The sequence below is a fragment of the Oryctolagus cuniculus genome, chromosome 18 (genome assembly GCF_964237555.1).
Source record: "Oryctolagus cuniculus chromosome 18, mOryCun1.1, whole genome shotgun sequence".
Lineage (NCBI taxonomy): Eukaryota > Metazoa > Chordata > Mammalia > Lagomorpha > Leporidae > Oryctolagus > Oryctolagus cuniculus.
The window spans coordinates 55301305-55317001 of record NC_091449.1 but is presented as its reverse complement, the minus strand read 5'-3'; the positions used below and the strand labels follow the sequence as shown (position 1 = coordinate 55317001).

Genomic DNA, 15697 nt, shown 5'->3' with positions numbered 1-15697 from the left:
AGAAACAGGAAGAAAGAGAAAGCTGTGTGTGTGCAGCAGCGATGTGTGTGGTGCAGGAAAGCTACATCCTACAGAAGCAGACTGTCTAAACTCGCCGAAGGGAAGCATGACTCAATCGTTTCTAAAGTCCAGGAGAACCACGTGAAAAACTAAGTGGCTGCTTCTGTGCCGTTAGGATCTGGTGGAGATGAACAGAGTTCTGGGTTTTCACTTGTACCATTGGCTTTAAAAAGATTTTTAAATATTATCTGAGACAGAGAGACAGAGAGAGAGAGAGAGAAAATATCTTCCATCCACTGGTTCACTTCCCAAATCCACAACAGTCAGGGTTGGGCCAGGCCAGAGCTAAGGCAGGAACTGCATCTGGGTCTCCTGCACTTGGGCCATCATCTGCTGCCTCCCAAGGTGTGCATTAGCAGGAAGCTGGACTAGAAGCGGAGCGAGGACTCAAACTGGGAGCTTTAATATGGGACGTGGGCTCCCCAGGTGTCAGCTGAGTGCTGTGGCATATGCCCATCTTGTACCTCTTTGACTTTTACAGTTATATGCAGTAACTTTAAAGCACCTTTCCATACGTGGTCTAAGGGAAAGAACGCGGGCCTCTTCCCAGGATGCTCAGGTCCAGGAGGAGGAAGAGGAGGGACAGGCTTTCATACCCACATCACTGGACTCCAAAGTCAGGGTCACCACACAGAACAGGTTCACATTCGCATTGAAGACCACAAATTCCACAGAGAGGACTTTCGTGCACCGGTCCAGCCAGCGCTGCTGTTCAAGGTGCTGTAGGACCCTGGGGAGACGGGCGAGGACACACAGCTGCTTTCCGCATCCACACGGTGCCGGAGGGCGGACCCCACCGCGGCCAGAAGCTCCACGTCCTGGTCTAGCTTTCTTGTAAACCTCCGCCGACTACTCGTGCCCAGGCTTACACTGGTGTCAACTTGCATGTCAGCGTGGTAGACTACAAAATGAAAGTGCTCACAAGAGCATTCAGACCAGGGGTCAGCGTTCAGGAAAACTCATTTGGGGTTTAAGGTCTAAGACAGAGTGAGTTTCCTGGCTATGTCAACCACTTCCATGGGAAATATTAACGGCCACTCAGCCAGCTGCTCGGTGAGGAGAGGCAGCAGCAGTGTCAAGGTCGCTTACTTGGCTGGCCTGGTGGGTTTTGGACAATTCCTTGCTGTAAGCTAAGAGATCATTAGGGGATGGACTCGGCATTCATACGCTGACAGGCGCTGAGTTCCCAGGCCTTGGAGAGATGGCCAGAAGCAAGCGCTGGGCCCTGCTGCCCAGGGCTCGGGCTGGCTCACCTGGCGGCAGTGCTGGAGTTTTTTCCCAGCCTCACGACACAGCCGCCTTCCGAGTAAGCGGCAAACTCCCCCTGGATGGGAGAGCCGCGCTGGGCCTCCTCGTCCTGGTGGTGCCACATGGCCTCCGGCGTTGTGATGTTGGCATTGGGGGTTCCCCAGTGAAGGCCACAGTTCCCGGTGCCCTCCCAGGGCTGCTGCGGTGGCGTCCCCTGTTCCTGGGCAGAGGCTGCAGCCGGGAAGGCAGCGCGGATCTGACGGAGGAGGACCGTGCCCAGGAGGAAGCAGTTCCCGTCGGTGATAAACCCTGGTGAGAGAGGAGGGCGGCGCGTGACACCCACCGCAAGATAGAGCAGCAACGCAAAGATGCACACGGCCGTTTTCAGTTTTATTTATTGAGAAGGCAGAGTGTCAGAGTGTCGAGAGAGAGAGAGAGAGTGTCGAGAGAGAAAGAGAGAGAGAGAGAGATATCTTCCACTTGCTGGTTCACTCTCCAAAACCAGTGCTGACATGGGTGCCAGTGGCAGCTTGACCCACTGCGCCACCACACTGACCCTCCACGTCACCATTTAAAAAAATTTTTTTTTATTTGACAGGTAGAGTTATAGACAGTGAGAGAGAGACAGAGAGAAAGGTCTTCCTTCCATTGGTTCACTCCCCAAATGGCTGCTAAGGCCAGCGCTGCGCTGATCCAAAGCCAGGAGCCAGGTGCTTCTCCTGGTCTCCCATGCGGGTGCAGGGGCCCAAGCACTTGGGCCATCCTCCACTGCACTCCCAGGCCACAGCAGAGAGCTGGCCTGGAAGAGGGGCAACTGGGACTAGAACCCGGCGCCCATATGGGATGCTGGCACCACAGACGGAGGATTAACCAAGTGAGCCACGGTGCTGGCCCCCATTTAAAAATTTTTTAAATAAGTGCAAGCTGGAGGGGCTGGCACTGTGGCACAGCAGGTAAAGCTGCCACCTGCAGTGCTAGCATCCCATATAGGCACTGGTTCAAGTCCCAGATGCTCCACTTCCGATCCAGCTCTCTGCTGTGGTCTGGGAAAGCAGTAGAAGATGGCTTAGGTGCTTGGGCCCTTGCACCCATGTGGGAGACCCAGAAGAATCTCCTGGCTCCTGACTTCGGATCGGCCCAGCTCTGGCCATTGTGGCCATTTAGGGGAGTGAACCAGCAGATAGAAGACCTCTCTACCTCCCTCTCTCTCTCTGCCTCTCTGTAACTGCCTTTCTTTTTTTTTTTTTTTTTTTTTTTGACAGGCAGAGTGGACAGTGAGAGAGAGAGACAGAGAGAAAGGTCTTCCTTTTGCCGTTGGTTCACCCTCCAATGGCCACCGCGGCCAGCGCGCTGCAGCCGGCGCACCGCACTGATCCGATGGCAGGAGCCAGGAGCCAGGTGCTTTTCCTGGTCTCCCATGGGGTGCAGGGCCCAAGCACCTGGGCCATCCTCCACTGCACTCCCTGGCCACAGCAGAGGGCTGGCCTGGAAGAGGGGCAACCGGGACAGAATCCGGCGCCCCGACCTGGGACTAGAACCCGGTGTGCCGGCGCCACTAGGCGGAGGATTAGCCTAGTGAGCCGCGGCGCCGGCCTGTAACTGCCTTTCAAGGAAAAAATGAGCAAGTATTTTATGATAAATGAATCTATACACAATAAAATGTGTGATAAAATTAAAATGGTTCAGAGTGAAAATTATTTTCTTTGAAGTTGTACTAGAAAAATCTGTCTCAGTAATCCAGAAAAAAGAACAGAAAATTGAGCCACTGTCTGCAGTGCTGGCATCACCTGTGGGCACTGGTTCAATTCCCAGCTGCTCAACTTCCAGTCCAGCTCCCTGCTACTGCAACTGGGAAAGCAGCGGAGGATGGCCCAAGTCCCTGGGCCCCTGCACCCACGTGGGAGACTAGGAAGAAGCTCCTGGCTTCTGGCATTGGCCTAGCCCAACCTGGTCATGTGGTCACGTGAGGAGTGAACCAGCAGATGGAAGATCTCTCTCTCTGTAACTCTGCCTTTCAAATAAATAATAAAATCTTTATAAAAAAAAGCTAATACAATTGGATAGGAAGAACAAATGAGGTCTAAATATTTAAACAAGGAAGTGAAGCTTTCACCATGTGTAAATGATACCTGTAGAGGAATTAAGAGAATCCACTGAAACTCAGCAAAAGTCACTCAGTAAAGTGGCAGGTACTAAATAAATCAAAATCAGCAGCTTTCATGTAGTCACACAATATTTACGTGGAAGGTATAGACAAAAATGTCATTTATAACACCAACGTAAAGGAGAAAACAAATCTTCAAGAGATGTGCGGAGGCTGCATGATGAACAGTTCTGAATATTACTAAGGCAGACGAAGGAAGATGAGGACAAGTAGGCAAGAATACTGTGACTCCAGATAAGAAGGAACGATATAAATGTGTCAGCTCCGCAAATTAATCTTTGTAAGCTCTCAGTCGGTGTCTGTACACATTTCTAAATCTGTATTACAACTATATAGGCTCTTCATAGATTAAAAACACTTCCACAAGACAAGAAAACAAAACCAAGGAGCCCAGTGAAAAAAATAGGCAAAGAATACGGACTCGCACCATGCATTCAGTCACTTTGTTGTAGCCACCACGTACGGAGTACGCACATGTGCTGGGTCTTGCTCTAGGTACCAGGAACGCAGCCCTTGCCTGCAGAGCGCTCGTGTTGAGGAGTGACAGGAAGTGAGCAGGGGATATTCAGGCAGTGAGAAACGCGATAAAAGGGTAGCTGGACAGAGCGTGTTTTGTGGGGAGACAGCAGTGCGGTGCCTTTAGGTAGGATGGTGAGAGATCCTCTGAGCAGATGGCATAGGATAGGCCCCAACAGACTCCGGAGCACATCACGCAGACACCGGCCGGGGGAGCAGCAAGCTCCTGGGCCCTGGGGTGGGAGCGGGCTCCACATGTTTGCAAAAACAGAGGAGCAGACGGCGCAGCTGAGTGGATGAGGGTTGGAGGAGGAAGGCAGGCGGGGCGGAGGGAGCTGGGAGCCGGCTGTGCAGGCCCTGGCAGCCTTAGAGGATTTGGGATTTTATTCTAAGTGGTTTTGAGTGGAGAAGGAACAGAGATTCATGTTTTAAAAATATGAGGAAGGTGGAAGGAAGAATGGCAAGGGCAGGCACGTCTGCTGGCTGGAGGTGAAAAGCGGTGCCTGAGCTTAGTTTTAGCTTCCGTTTCTCTCCCGAGTGTGGCTGCACCTCCGACTAGTTCAGTCTCCTGGATTGCCTGAAAACAGAGATCCTCACTGCGCTGCCAGGGCCATGGGAAGACGCTCTTATATCTTGCTCATAGGAGAGTTTCTTGGTAAAACCAACCAGGAAAAGCACTTTGGAAATATTTTTTCTAAATTAGAAATTTACGCATACTTGGACCTAGCAAGTCTTTCCCAACGTCTATTTGCACATGTGGGATGTTAAGTATGCCTAAGGCTATGGATGGTGGGATTGTTTTAAGAGCAGAAGATTGGGAATGATCCAGGGGTCCGTCACTAGGAAGCGGTGAGGTCAACCGTGGTGCATACATGCGATGCAACGTCACACAGCAGAGGAATGAAGCTTACGAGCGGCGGATGGGACAATCCCCAGACGAACTGAGCAAAGCAAAAGGCATGACCACGTGTGCTGCCACTGACTGTCAAATATATTTCCAATGGGGCTGGCGCTGTGACACAGTGAGTTAATCTTCCGCCTGCGGCGTCAGCATCCCATATGGGTGCTGGTTCTAGCCTCAGCTGCTTCTCTTCCAATGTAGCTCTCCGCTATGGCCTGGGAAAGCAGTAGAAGATGGCCCAAGTGCATGGGAGACCTGGAAGAAGCTCCTGGCTTCGGATCAGCCCAGCTCCAGCCGTTGCAGCCATTTGGGGAGTGAACCAGCAGATGAAAGACCTATCTGCCTCTGCCTCTCTAATCCAGCCTTTCAAATACATAAATAAAATCTTTTAAAAAGCATATATTTCCAAGTGCACAGATTACTTCTGAAATACCGGGTGTCAGTGCCTCTGGGGAGGAGAGAAGGGGCACTTGGGACAAGGCTGTACATTCGCATTTTCTCCACATTCACATTCTGATTTAATACAAGTCTCAACGTGGGGAAAATAAAAAAGGAAGGTGAGGATGCCGGAGAATCTGGCAGGAGAGCTTAGTGGCCGTTGTTAAAGGACCCGGCTTCTGCAGGAGTGACCGAGTGCTCCAAGATGGACTTACTTTGCCCTTCTTCTTCTTCTTCTTCTTTTTTTTTTTTTAAATTTGGCAGGTAGTGTTATAGACAGTGAGAGAGAGACAGAGAGAAAGGTCTTCCTTCCATTGGTTCACTCCCCTAATGGCCGCCATGGCCAGCACTGCGCCACTCTGAAGCCAGGAGCCAGGTGCTTCTTCCTGGTCTCCCATGCGGGTGCAGGGCTCAAGCACTTGGGCCATCCTCCACTGCCTTCCCGGGCCACAGCAGAGAGCTGGACTGGAAGAGGAGCAACCGGGATTAGAACCCGGTGCTCATATGGGATGCTGGCACCGCAGGCGGAGGATTAACCAAGTAATCCATGACACCAGCCCCCACTTTGCCTTTCTTACATGAGAAAACATTTAATTGTGGTAGAATTCTGATCAGTTGTTTTCCATCTCACAAGAAAGCCCAAAGAGGCAAAGCGAGCAGAAAATGCCACGGGAGAAGTTTTACTGCAATCCTTCCCTCACGGCGACTAAACAGCGGACTGGACTCTTCAGGAAAGTCCTCTTATCTGCACGCTACCAGTGATCTGCCGCCAATGGCTAGAAGTGGCCCGCGGACGGGGCGGCGAACGAGCTGCCGCAGCTGCACATACAGCGCAGGCTGGAGTCCGTTCTCACTGCTTCCCACCCGCTGTCTAACTCGAGTCCCTCGTCTTTGTCTGCACCTGCAGGTCTGTTCCTGCTGTTCCTGAGTACGTCCAGGGAGTGTGGGCAAACTCCGTGGTCCTAGGAGGTGGGTGGTGCTCCCATTGCCCCAGGAGTAACACCCAGGGAATGCTGGGTGCCAGATTCTGTTTTAAGCCCTTGTATTTATTAACCTTTCAATCTTCACATCACATTGTGAGATGACACCTACTGACCACCTGGGGAAACTGAGGCACAGAGGGTCAAGAAATGTACCGAAGATCACACTGCCAGGAGTGGAGAACAAGGCTGCAACCTGGGCAGACAGGTGCCGAGCCTGCGCTTCCTCCCAGGATGCCCCTCTGCAGGGCGAGGAGCCCGCACCAACTGTGAAGGTGCAGACACTAGCCACCGAGCCTTTGGTTCACTCTGAGTCAGTCAATGTTCTATTCAGCACAGATAGAATCAGACTGCAAGAAGGTTGTCCTGAGCCTGTAACCACCACCACCTAAAACCGAACTCACCAGGAATGAGCAGGCAGGAGGCGGAGCTGCCTCTGTGAAACCCTAGTCCCAAGAACACCTTTTCTAAGAAAAGCACGGAGGTGTTGGTAACCGGTGAAAAGTGCTGAACAAGAAATTATTTCCTAGGAAAGCAAAAAATGTCAGCATTTGTTTATTTTCGTCTATGTGAAAGGCAGGGAGAGAGGGGGCAAGAGGGCGACAGAAAGGAAGAATCTTCCATCGGCTGGTTCACTCTCCAAACGCCTGCACTACCCAGGGCTAGGCTGAAGCCAGCAGGCGGGAACTCCGCCTGGGTCTCCCACGAGGGTGGCAGGGCCAGCCACGGGGTCATTCCCTCCTGCCTCTCAGGGCGCACCCGCAGGAAGCTGGATCGGGAGCAGAGTAGCCAGGTTGCAAACCCAGACACTTCGATACGGGCTTCCTAACCCGGATCTGGCTGAACCCTCTGTGCCGCAGCACCTGCCCCAGCAAAGAACTTCTTTAGCATTTCTTCAGCAGCGGTCAAGGCAAAGCACCCTCCCTCCTCCTCGGGGAGGTTCTTGGCACTACTGGGTCCCATCCATCGTTTCACTCTGCCCCGGGCCGGTTCCCAGCTCACTCTCAGTGTCCAGGCGGGTTGGTGGAGGTGAACTGGATAGCCACGCAGGGAGGGCTCTGCATACGCGGCTCTGAACCCAGCCACAGCCCGTCCTGGGTGGAGCTCCTCGGGTGGGGCTGCTGCCCTGGCGCTGCGTTCCCGGGCTTGGCTGAGTCCAGCAGCCTTTCTGGTTAATCCGTGCTGTCCTCCTTATCGGCCGGCCTCCTGTGAGGCTCCCTAGTGGCAAACAGCCCTCGTGGGCCTGATCACACTTGGGTGAGCAGACAGAAGCTGAACCGACTTAGAGGCGGCACGGGGAGTGGACCCCAGGTGCCCACAAAGCTGTGGCCTTATCAGAACGCCACTAGAGGGTGGGCATCGTGGCGAAGTGGGAAAAGCCACTGTGCTAGACGCCTGCATCCCACATTGTTGTACCTGGTCTGCGTCCCGGCTCTGCTTTTTTTTTTTTTTTTTTTTTTTTGACAGGCAGAGTAGACAGTGAGAGAGAGACAGAGAGAAAGGTCTTCCTTTGCCGTTGGTTCACCCTCCAATGGCCGCTGCGGCTGGTGCGCTGCGGCCGGCGCATCATGCTGATCCGATGGCAGGAGCCAGGTGCTTCTCCTGGTCTCCCATGGGGTGCAGGGCCCAAGCACTTGGGCCATCCTCCACTGCACTCCCTGGCCACAGCAGAGAGCTGGCCTGGAAGAGGGGCAACCGGGACAGAATCCGGCGCCCCGACCGGGACTAGAACCCGGTGTGCCAGCGCTGCAGGTGGAGGATTAGCCTAGTGAGCCACGGCGCCAGCCCTGGCTCTGCTTCTAACCCTGGGAGGCAGCAGCAAGGATGGGAGAGACCTGGACGGAGTTCCCCGCTCCTGGCTGCAGTCAGGCTGTGGTGGGCATTCGGAGAGTGAACCAGCAGTGGAAAATCCGTGTCTCCCTCTCTCTGCCAATGAATGAATGAATGAACAAATCTTAAAGAAAAACAAGCGCTTGTTCCTCTGAGTACTTCTCGCTCTCATGTGGCTGGCCCCGGTGGGAGTCCTCACCTGTGTAATTCCCATACAGGTTAGGCAGGAGGCTGTGCCTGGCCCAGGGGTAGAAATCTTCCAGAAGCTTGATTTCTGAGAAGCGGTGAGAAAAGCTCTTGCGGACGGCCTGATGGAGGTGAAATCGGTTGGAATTCTTCCCCGAGTAGACTGTGCTCAGCAGTAGGCCAAGGAAGAGGATTTGCACTGGTTCAGGACAGGGAAACGCAACGGAACGTGGGTGGTGAGCTCACCTCTAACCTTTGTCTCCATTCTCCCTGAGCCCACAGAGTCTTGCAGCTCAAAAACAGCCAAAACTTGGCAATTTCATGGGCAGGGTTCAAAAAGTTCACAAAAAATATGTGTTCCCTTTAATTCCATTTCCCACAAGCTTCTCTCGAGCTCCCTTGTCTATATTATTCCTTCCCAGAATTTTTCTGCCACTAATCAAAACTTTAAATAAGATACTTCTCTGTCTCTCTCTCGTGCCACTTCCTTTCAGATAAAATCTTCCAAAAAATTACACAAATTGATGCCCCCCCCCAAAAAAAATTGTGATTTATTTTTTTGACAGGCAGAGTGGACAGTGAGAGAGAAAGACAGAGAGAAAGGTCTTCCTTTTTGCTGTTGGTTCACCCTCTAATGGCCACCGTGGCTGGCGTGCTGCGGCCGGCGCACGGCGCTGATCCGATGGCAGGAGCCAGGTACTTCTCCTGGTCTCCCCTGGGGTGCAGGGCCCAAGCACTTGGGCCATCCTCCACTGCACTCCCTGGCCACAGCAGAGAGCTGGCCTGGAAGAGGCGCAACTGGGACAGAATCCGGTGCCCTGACCAGGACTAGAACCCGGTGTGCTGGCGCCGCAAGGTGGAGGATTAGCCTAGTGAGCCGCGGCGCCGGCCATGTGCTTTAGTTCTTAAAACCGAGGGCTCTGGCTCCCTTGCTGTCTCACCTGACTGCGCTCACAAGAGGAAAAGTCACTACAGAACCAGAAGTTGTCACCTCAGGGCCAGGGGATCCCGCACCGCACCGGAGGCGCTGAGACCCAGCACTGACAGCCACTGTTGCCAGTCTTTTCATTTGCCCTCCACCCCTCGAGGCACGTCCACCAAGTACTGTCACCGCTTCTGCAGGCCGAGAAAGGGACTCAGGCACGCAAAGAAATCTGGACGCCAAGTTCAGGATTCTGCGTGCCACACACCGCCCTGCTCACGGGACACTGATGTATCCTTCTCTCCCCTTTCCACCCCCTCCCCGGAAAACGTGGGCCACACGGCCCGCAGCCGCTGCCCCTCCATACCCACGATGTCCCCGGTCAGCTTGAAGAGCTTCTTTCCCTTCACAGCTCCCGCGGGGGGCGCGGCCGCGCTGTGTGTGGCTGGGGCTCTGTAGATGGGGTTGTTCTGATCTCTCGAACCAGGTGGCGAGGGAGAACATTTCGCTGTCAAAAAGCCAAATGCAGTTCACAGAGACGTTACGTTTCGTTAGGTGGTCATTCACCAAAGCTTCCTGACTGTCTCCTGGGAGCACGTTGGAAGAAACACTGAAGAAACCAAGAACAAAGTTACTTCAGGGCCGCCCCTCACACTCGGCTGAAGGACTTGTTTTCAAAACACGTGCACCCGCCGGGACCAGCTTTACACACACAGCAAAAGTGAGTTACGAGAAAAACGAAAACGGAAATGCACAATCTAAGCCCCATTTTGAAAACTAGGTTCCACAGGCATGAAATTAGTCTGTCAGATTATCCCAAAGTCTTCGAGATGCTTCCTCTCAGTTTCCGGATGTACCCTGCACTAGACAGACAGCGCCAGCCAGGGACCGCGCAGTGGGCGGGGGCCTGCGGCAGCACTTCTCAAACTTAACGTTTGTCACCTGGGGATTTCTGTTGCGTGTGGATTCTGGGCTGAGACACACGATTCTGCATTTCTGGTAACTCCAGGGGATAATTCCTATGTGCATTTTGAAAAAAAAACTATGCATGTATTTCAAATTTTTATTTGCACAGAAATAAAGTTACCCCTTAATTCTATCTTTCTAGAACCTCGTGAAGCCTGCTGGTTAGTAACCGCCCACCTGTGGCCCATTTCATCCCCACTCCATGCTTCATCCCCTGCTTCCTCTGAGGGGCCCTTTCCTTTTTATCCTAACTTAAAATACAAATATTTTTTGCTTTTTAAAATTTTTTCATCTTATTTGAAAGAGAGATCAAGAGAGCAAGGACTCTTCTATCCAGGATTCACTCTCCAAATGCCTGCAACAATCAAGGCTGGGCCAGGCCAGGCTGAAACCAGGAGCCTGAACTCAACCTGGATCTCCTATGCGGGTGGCAGGGGCCCAGGTACCTGAGCCATCACTGCTTTCTCCCAGGGCTTTAGCAGGGGGCTGGAATCAGAGGAGGAGCCAGGCTGTTTGGCATGGGATTTAACTGTTGTGCCAAATATCCGCCACTACTTTGTTTGAAATGCACAGAGACAAAGAGAGGGGGAGAGATGGAGACAGAGACACACAGATGTAAGCATCCCCTGGTTCACTCCTCAGGTGCTCACAATAGCAGAGGCTGGGCCAGGCTGAAGCCAGGAGCTGGAGCTCAAGCTCATGGGTGGCAGGGAACCATGCACTTGAGCCATCACCTGCTGCGTCTACGGATGCACATTAGTGGGAAGCTGGAACTGGGCGCAGTGCTGGGACTCAAACCCAGGCTCTCTCACACGGGATGTAGACATTCTAAGTGGCACCTGAACTGCTGTTCCAAACCTCCACCCCTCAGTGGATTTCTATTTCATACGTAATTATATAGGGGATATTGATATGCATCTCTAGTCAAGATACACATTATTTTACAGGATTAAAACACCTACGTGGGGCTGCTGTTTGGTCCAGCAGTTCAGATGCCTGCCTCAGCGTACCTGGGTCTGAGTCCTGGCTCCACTCCAGACTCCAGCTTCCTGCTAAGGTGCACCCTGGGAGGCAGTGGCGAGAACTCAACTGGTTGGGTTCCTGCCACCCATGCAAGGGCCCAGAAATGAGTTCCTGGCTCCCAGTCTTCGCTTCCTAGCCACTGCGGGCATTTGGGGGAGTGAACCAGCAGAAGGGGACGTGTGCCCTCTGTAACTCTCAAGTAGAAAAATTAAAATGATTGTACTAATTTTTCTGCCACTTGTTTTTTGGCCCAACACTGTGCTAGTGAGGTTCAAAGGTTCTATGAGTAGCTCTAGTTGGTTGTGTGTAGGTCAGACTCCCTTAGGCTTGGGAGAAGAGATGAGTTTAGGATTACTCTGCCATGTTCAGAGGGTGGTAATGGCGCTGGTGGCGATGAGGGAGCACCTTCACGACGAGGATTTGTGAGGTGTGTCAACACTCCATTCTAACCCGAGACACCTGCAGGCATCTGGAGCCCTAGAACGGAACCCAGGGCTCAGCAGAGAGATGCAGAAGGCACTCCAGACACGGGGGAGGGCTGGAGAATGGAGAGGAAGAGGGGGTGTAGGAAGGACCACTGATCAGCCTTGGGTGGAGGAGCAGAGACAGGCTCTCTGAGCAGATAAAGGCACCGAGTCAGGCTGGATGCCACCTGGTGATCGGCTCTTGGCAGAAGCGCAGACAGAATGACGAGACTTACCAGCGAGCGCCAGGATCCTCCTCGTCTGTTGTTCCCTCTCTCTGCTGAGCCATGGTATCCTCTTCATGAGCAGCGAGAGCATGAAGGTGAGGACGACCACCTGCACGGGAAAGTCACGGGACAGCCGCGTGAGCCCCAGCAGACCTACGAGACGGTGACGGTGCTGATTAACAGCGAACTTCAATTATGTGGCCTTTGTTTGTATGGAAAAACTGAATGAACTGTAAAGCTATCTCATCGCACAGGGATGTGGAAGTCTAAGTAATGTTAATGTCAATACCTTGCCTGCGGTTCTTTTTTTTTTAATATTTATTTTTTATTTGAAAGGCAGAGTTACAGATAAAAAGAGGGAGAAACAGAGACAGAGGGAGACCTTTCATTGGCTGGTTTGCTCCCCAAAGGGCCACAACAGCCAGGGCTGTGCCAGGAGCCTGGAGCTTCATCCAGGTCTCCCACAGGGGTGCAGGTGCCCAGGAACTTGGGCCATTTCCCCTGCTTTCCCAGGTGCATTAGCAGGGAACTGGATCAGAAGTGGAGCAGCCAGGTCTCCAACTGGCCCCCTTACACGATGCTAGAATTGCAGGCAGCTTTGCTTGCTACACCACAAAGCCAGCCCTTTGCCTATAGTTCTTAATCTGGATGATTGGAAAAAGCATAAGAGACTCATGTTGATTTAGGTTCAGTAATCTATCTTTGGAAGACATCTGATAGATAGACCTGTACTTATTTATTTATTTTAAATATTTTATTTATTTTGAGAGGTAGAGTTGCAGACAGAGAGAGGCAGAGGTCTTCTATCCTCTGGTTCACTTCCCTAATGGCTCCAGTGGCCAGAGCTGGGCCAATCTGAAGCCAAGAGCTCCTTCTGGGTCTCACACATGGGAGCATGGGCACAAGCACTCGGGCCATCTTCCACTGCTTTCCCAGGCCATAGCAGAGAACTGGATTGGAAGAGGAGCACCTGGGACTCGAACCGGCGCCCATATGGGATGCTGGTGTCACAGGCGGGGTGTCACTAGGCCACAGCGCCAGCTTCTATTATTTTAAAATTTATTAATTTTAAAAAGGAGAGAGAGGGACAGGAAGGGAGAGAAGGGAGGGAGAGAGAGAAAGCATTCTCTAGATCCTTGCAATAGCCAGGGCTGGGCCAGGATAAAGCCAGGAAGCTGGAACTCCAGTAGTTGACAAGGACCTAATGACTTGAGCTATCACCTACTGCCTCCCATAGTGCGTATTAGCAGGAAGCCAGATCAGAAGACTTGAACTATGCCTTCCAGTGTGGGATGTAGGCATCCCAAGTAGCACCTCTCTTTCTCGGTTTACTTGAGAGGCAGAGTTACAGAGAGAGGGAGAGACAAAGAGGTTTTCCATCCTCTGGTTCACTCTCTCAATGCCTGCAATGGCCCGAACTGGGCCGATCTGAAGCCAGGAGCCAGGAGCTTCTTCTGGGTCTCCTACATGGGTGCAGGGGCCCAAGCACTTGGGCCACCTTCGGCTGCTTTTCCAAGCCATAAGCAGAGAGTTGGGTCATAAGAGGAACTAGCGCTCATATGGGATGCTTGCACTGCAGGCACAGGCTAAGCCCACTACGCCACAGCACCAGCCCCAGTGCTTGACTTTTTTGAAGTGTCAAGATCTCAAGGTTTGGCCGGCGCCACGGCTCACTAGGCTAATCCTCCGCCTCTGGCGCTGGCACCCCAGGTTTTAGTCCTGGCTGGGGCACCGGATTCTGTCCCAGTTGCTCCTCTTCTAGTCTAGCTCCCTGCTGTGGCCTGGGAGGGCAGTGGAGGGTGGCCCAAGTGCTTGGGCCCTGCACCCCATGGGAGACCAGGAGAAGCACCTGGCTCCTGGCTTTGGATCCGCGTGGCATGCCGGCCATAGCGGCCATTTGGGGGGTGAACCAACGGAAGGAAGACCTTTTTCTCTGTCTCTCTAACTCTGCCTGTCCAAAAAAAAAAAAAAAAAAAAAAAAAGAAAGAAAAAGAAAAAGAAACAAAAACCAAACAAAAAAGATCTCAAGGTTTATCAGAAGTCATCGAAGTTTAGAGTTGCGCGAGACCTCAAGTATCTGTAGGGGAGACAGTATCTCTTACCCTCAGATTTCCATGCAAGAAGGAAAGTTCTATCCCAGTGCTCAGGAAGGGTGGGGGTGATATTTCGACTGCTGCATTTCCCTCTCCCCATTATCCCGCTAGCAAGAATCCTGGCAGGTGATCTGGCCACCTGCCGTCTCCAGGACCTGCTTGCCCGCAGCGTGGTCCATTCTGTCCTGGGCCTCCCACGGTGGGCGCAGTGAGCCAGGGTCATGCTCAGTGCCTACACCGGGGTTTGCAGCCCTTCTCTCTGCCCCCACTTTTGGAATGGGATGCATTTGAGACTGCAGCATTCCGGGCGGCTGCTCTGCGGAACTCACAGCGCCCTCTAGTGGATCATCCTCAGAATTAGACCTGACTGCAGCTCCAACCAAATGCTCCATTGAGTGACGTCAGCATCTAAGCCAATACTTTGGTTTCCATTTCTTCTGTACCTATTTTTATACTTTTCTCCAAACTTTTTCTAAACTGAATACATTTATCATAAAAGTCGTGAACAAGGGAAAAAAATCAAACTAGAAATATAGTATACTCTCACCATAGGTTTTTTTTTTTTAAAGCCTTAAAATTTAGGGCCCATCCCATGACCTTAGTTAGCATTCCTGGAACAGCTTTTGACATCATTTGGTTTTCTGAAACACTGTCAGCAGTTGTTCCTTATTCCATGATCTGGTTGTCTCCCCTCAGCCAGTGTCTGAACGCTGGGTATTTGAGTTGCTGCAATTCTCACTCCTGATTGTCCTCAGGGTACCTCTTTAGAAATAACATTTCTCCAGTGGGAGGAGGAGGACCTTGAAGGCTTCTGATATTTATTGTCAGATTTTCTGCACTAGCAGAGTATCCGTTTCCTTCACATCACCCTGTATTGACGCTGTGTCACTGTGTGTTTCTAACCCCTCCCCCCCAACCTTTAAAAATTTTTTTGAAAGAGTCACAGAGAAGGGGAAGAGCCAGACAGGTCTTCCATCCACCGGTTCACTCCCCATATGGCCTCAACGACCAGGGCTGGGTCAGGCTGTAGCCAGGAGCCAGAACTCCTCCCAGGTCTCCCACATGGGTGCAGGGGCCCAGGCACTTGGGCCGTCATTCACTGCCTTTCCAGGTGCGTGAGCAGGGAGCTGGAAGGGAAGTGGAGCAGCCGGGACTTGAACTGGTGCCGCCTTGGGATGCCGCACTGCAGATGGCAGCCTTACACACTGCTACGGTGCCAGCCCCGAGACTTCCTTCTTTCACTACGATGCGTGCCTGAGATTCACCCGTGTAGTTACTTGGATCTCAGTTCGTTCTTGTTTTGTTACCGAGTTGCAGTCCAGGGTGTGGCTGTTCCTTCGGCAGCTGGAGGGCACAGGGTTGTCTCTGACAAGCATGAGTCCCCCACCAGGCCCCGCAGGGTCTCAGGGTCGTCAGTGCTCTGCCCTTCCTGCAGGGGTGCAGGGTCCCTCCTTGTGATTTGGTGAGAATTTCCCTAAGGGCAGGGGCTCAACGTCATCTCTCCATGTGCTCCCCCTCATTTTTTTTTTTCTGTTGTGAGTGTGGAGCGGCCTTGTTTTTTTTTTTTTTTTAAATTTGTTTATTTATTTGAAAGTCAGAATATACAAAGAGATAAGGAGAGGCAGAGAGGGAGAGAGAGAGAGTCTTCCATCCACAGGTTCACTCCCCAGTTGGCTACA

General features: G+C 52.3%; 1 protein-coding gene across 1 annotated transcript in view; it reads right to left on the bottom strand.

The window, feature by feature from the left end:
- The window catches only part of PKD1L3 (polycystin 1 like 3, transient receptor potential channel interacting), an 81954-nt gene that overhangs the window by 8482 nt on the left and 57775 nt on the right, over positions 1-15697 (bottom strand). Inside the window, 5 exon segments of the mRNA XM_051846978.2 lie at positions 657-790; positions 1314-1617; positions 8337-8522; positions 9613-9753; positions 11935-12034. Of these exon segments, the coding sequence (XP_051702938.2) occupies positions 657-790; positions 1314-1617; positions 8337-8522; positions 9613-9753; positions 11935-12034 (865 nt within the window).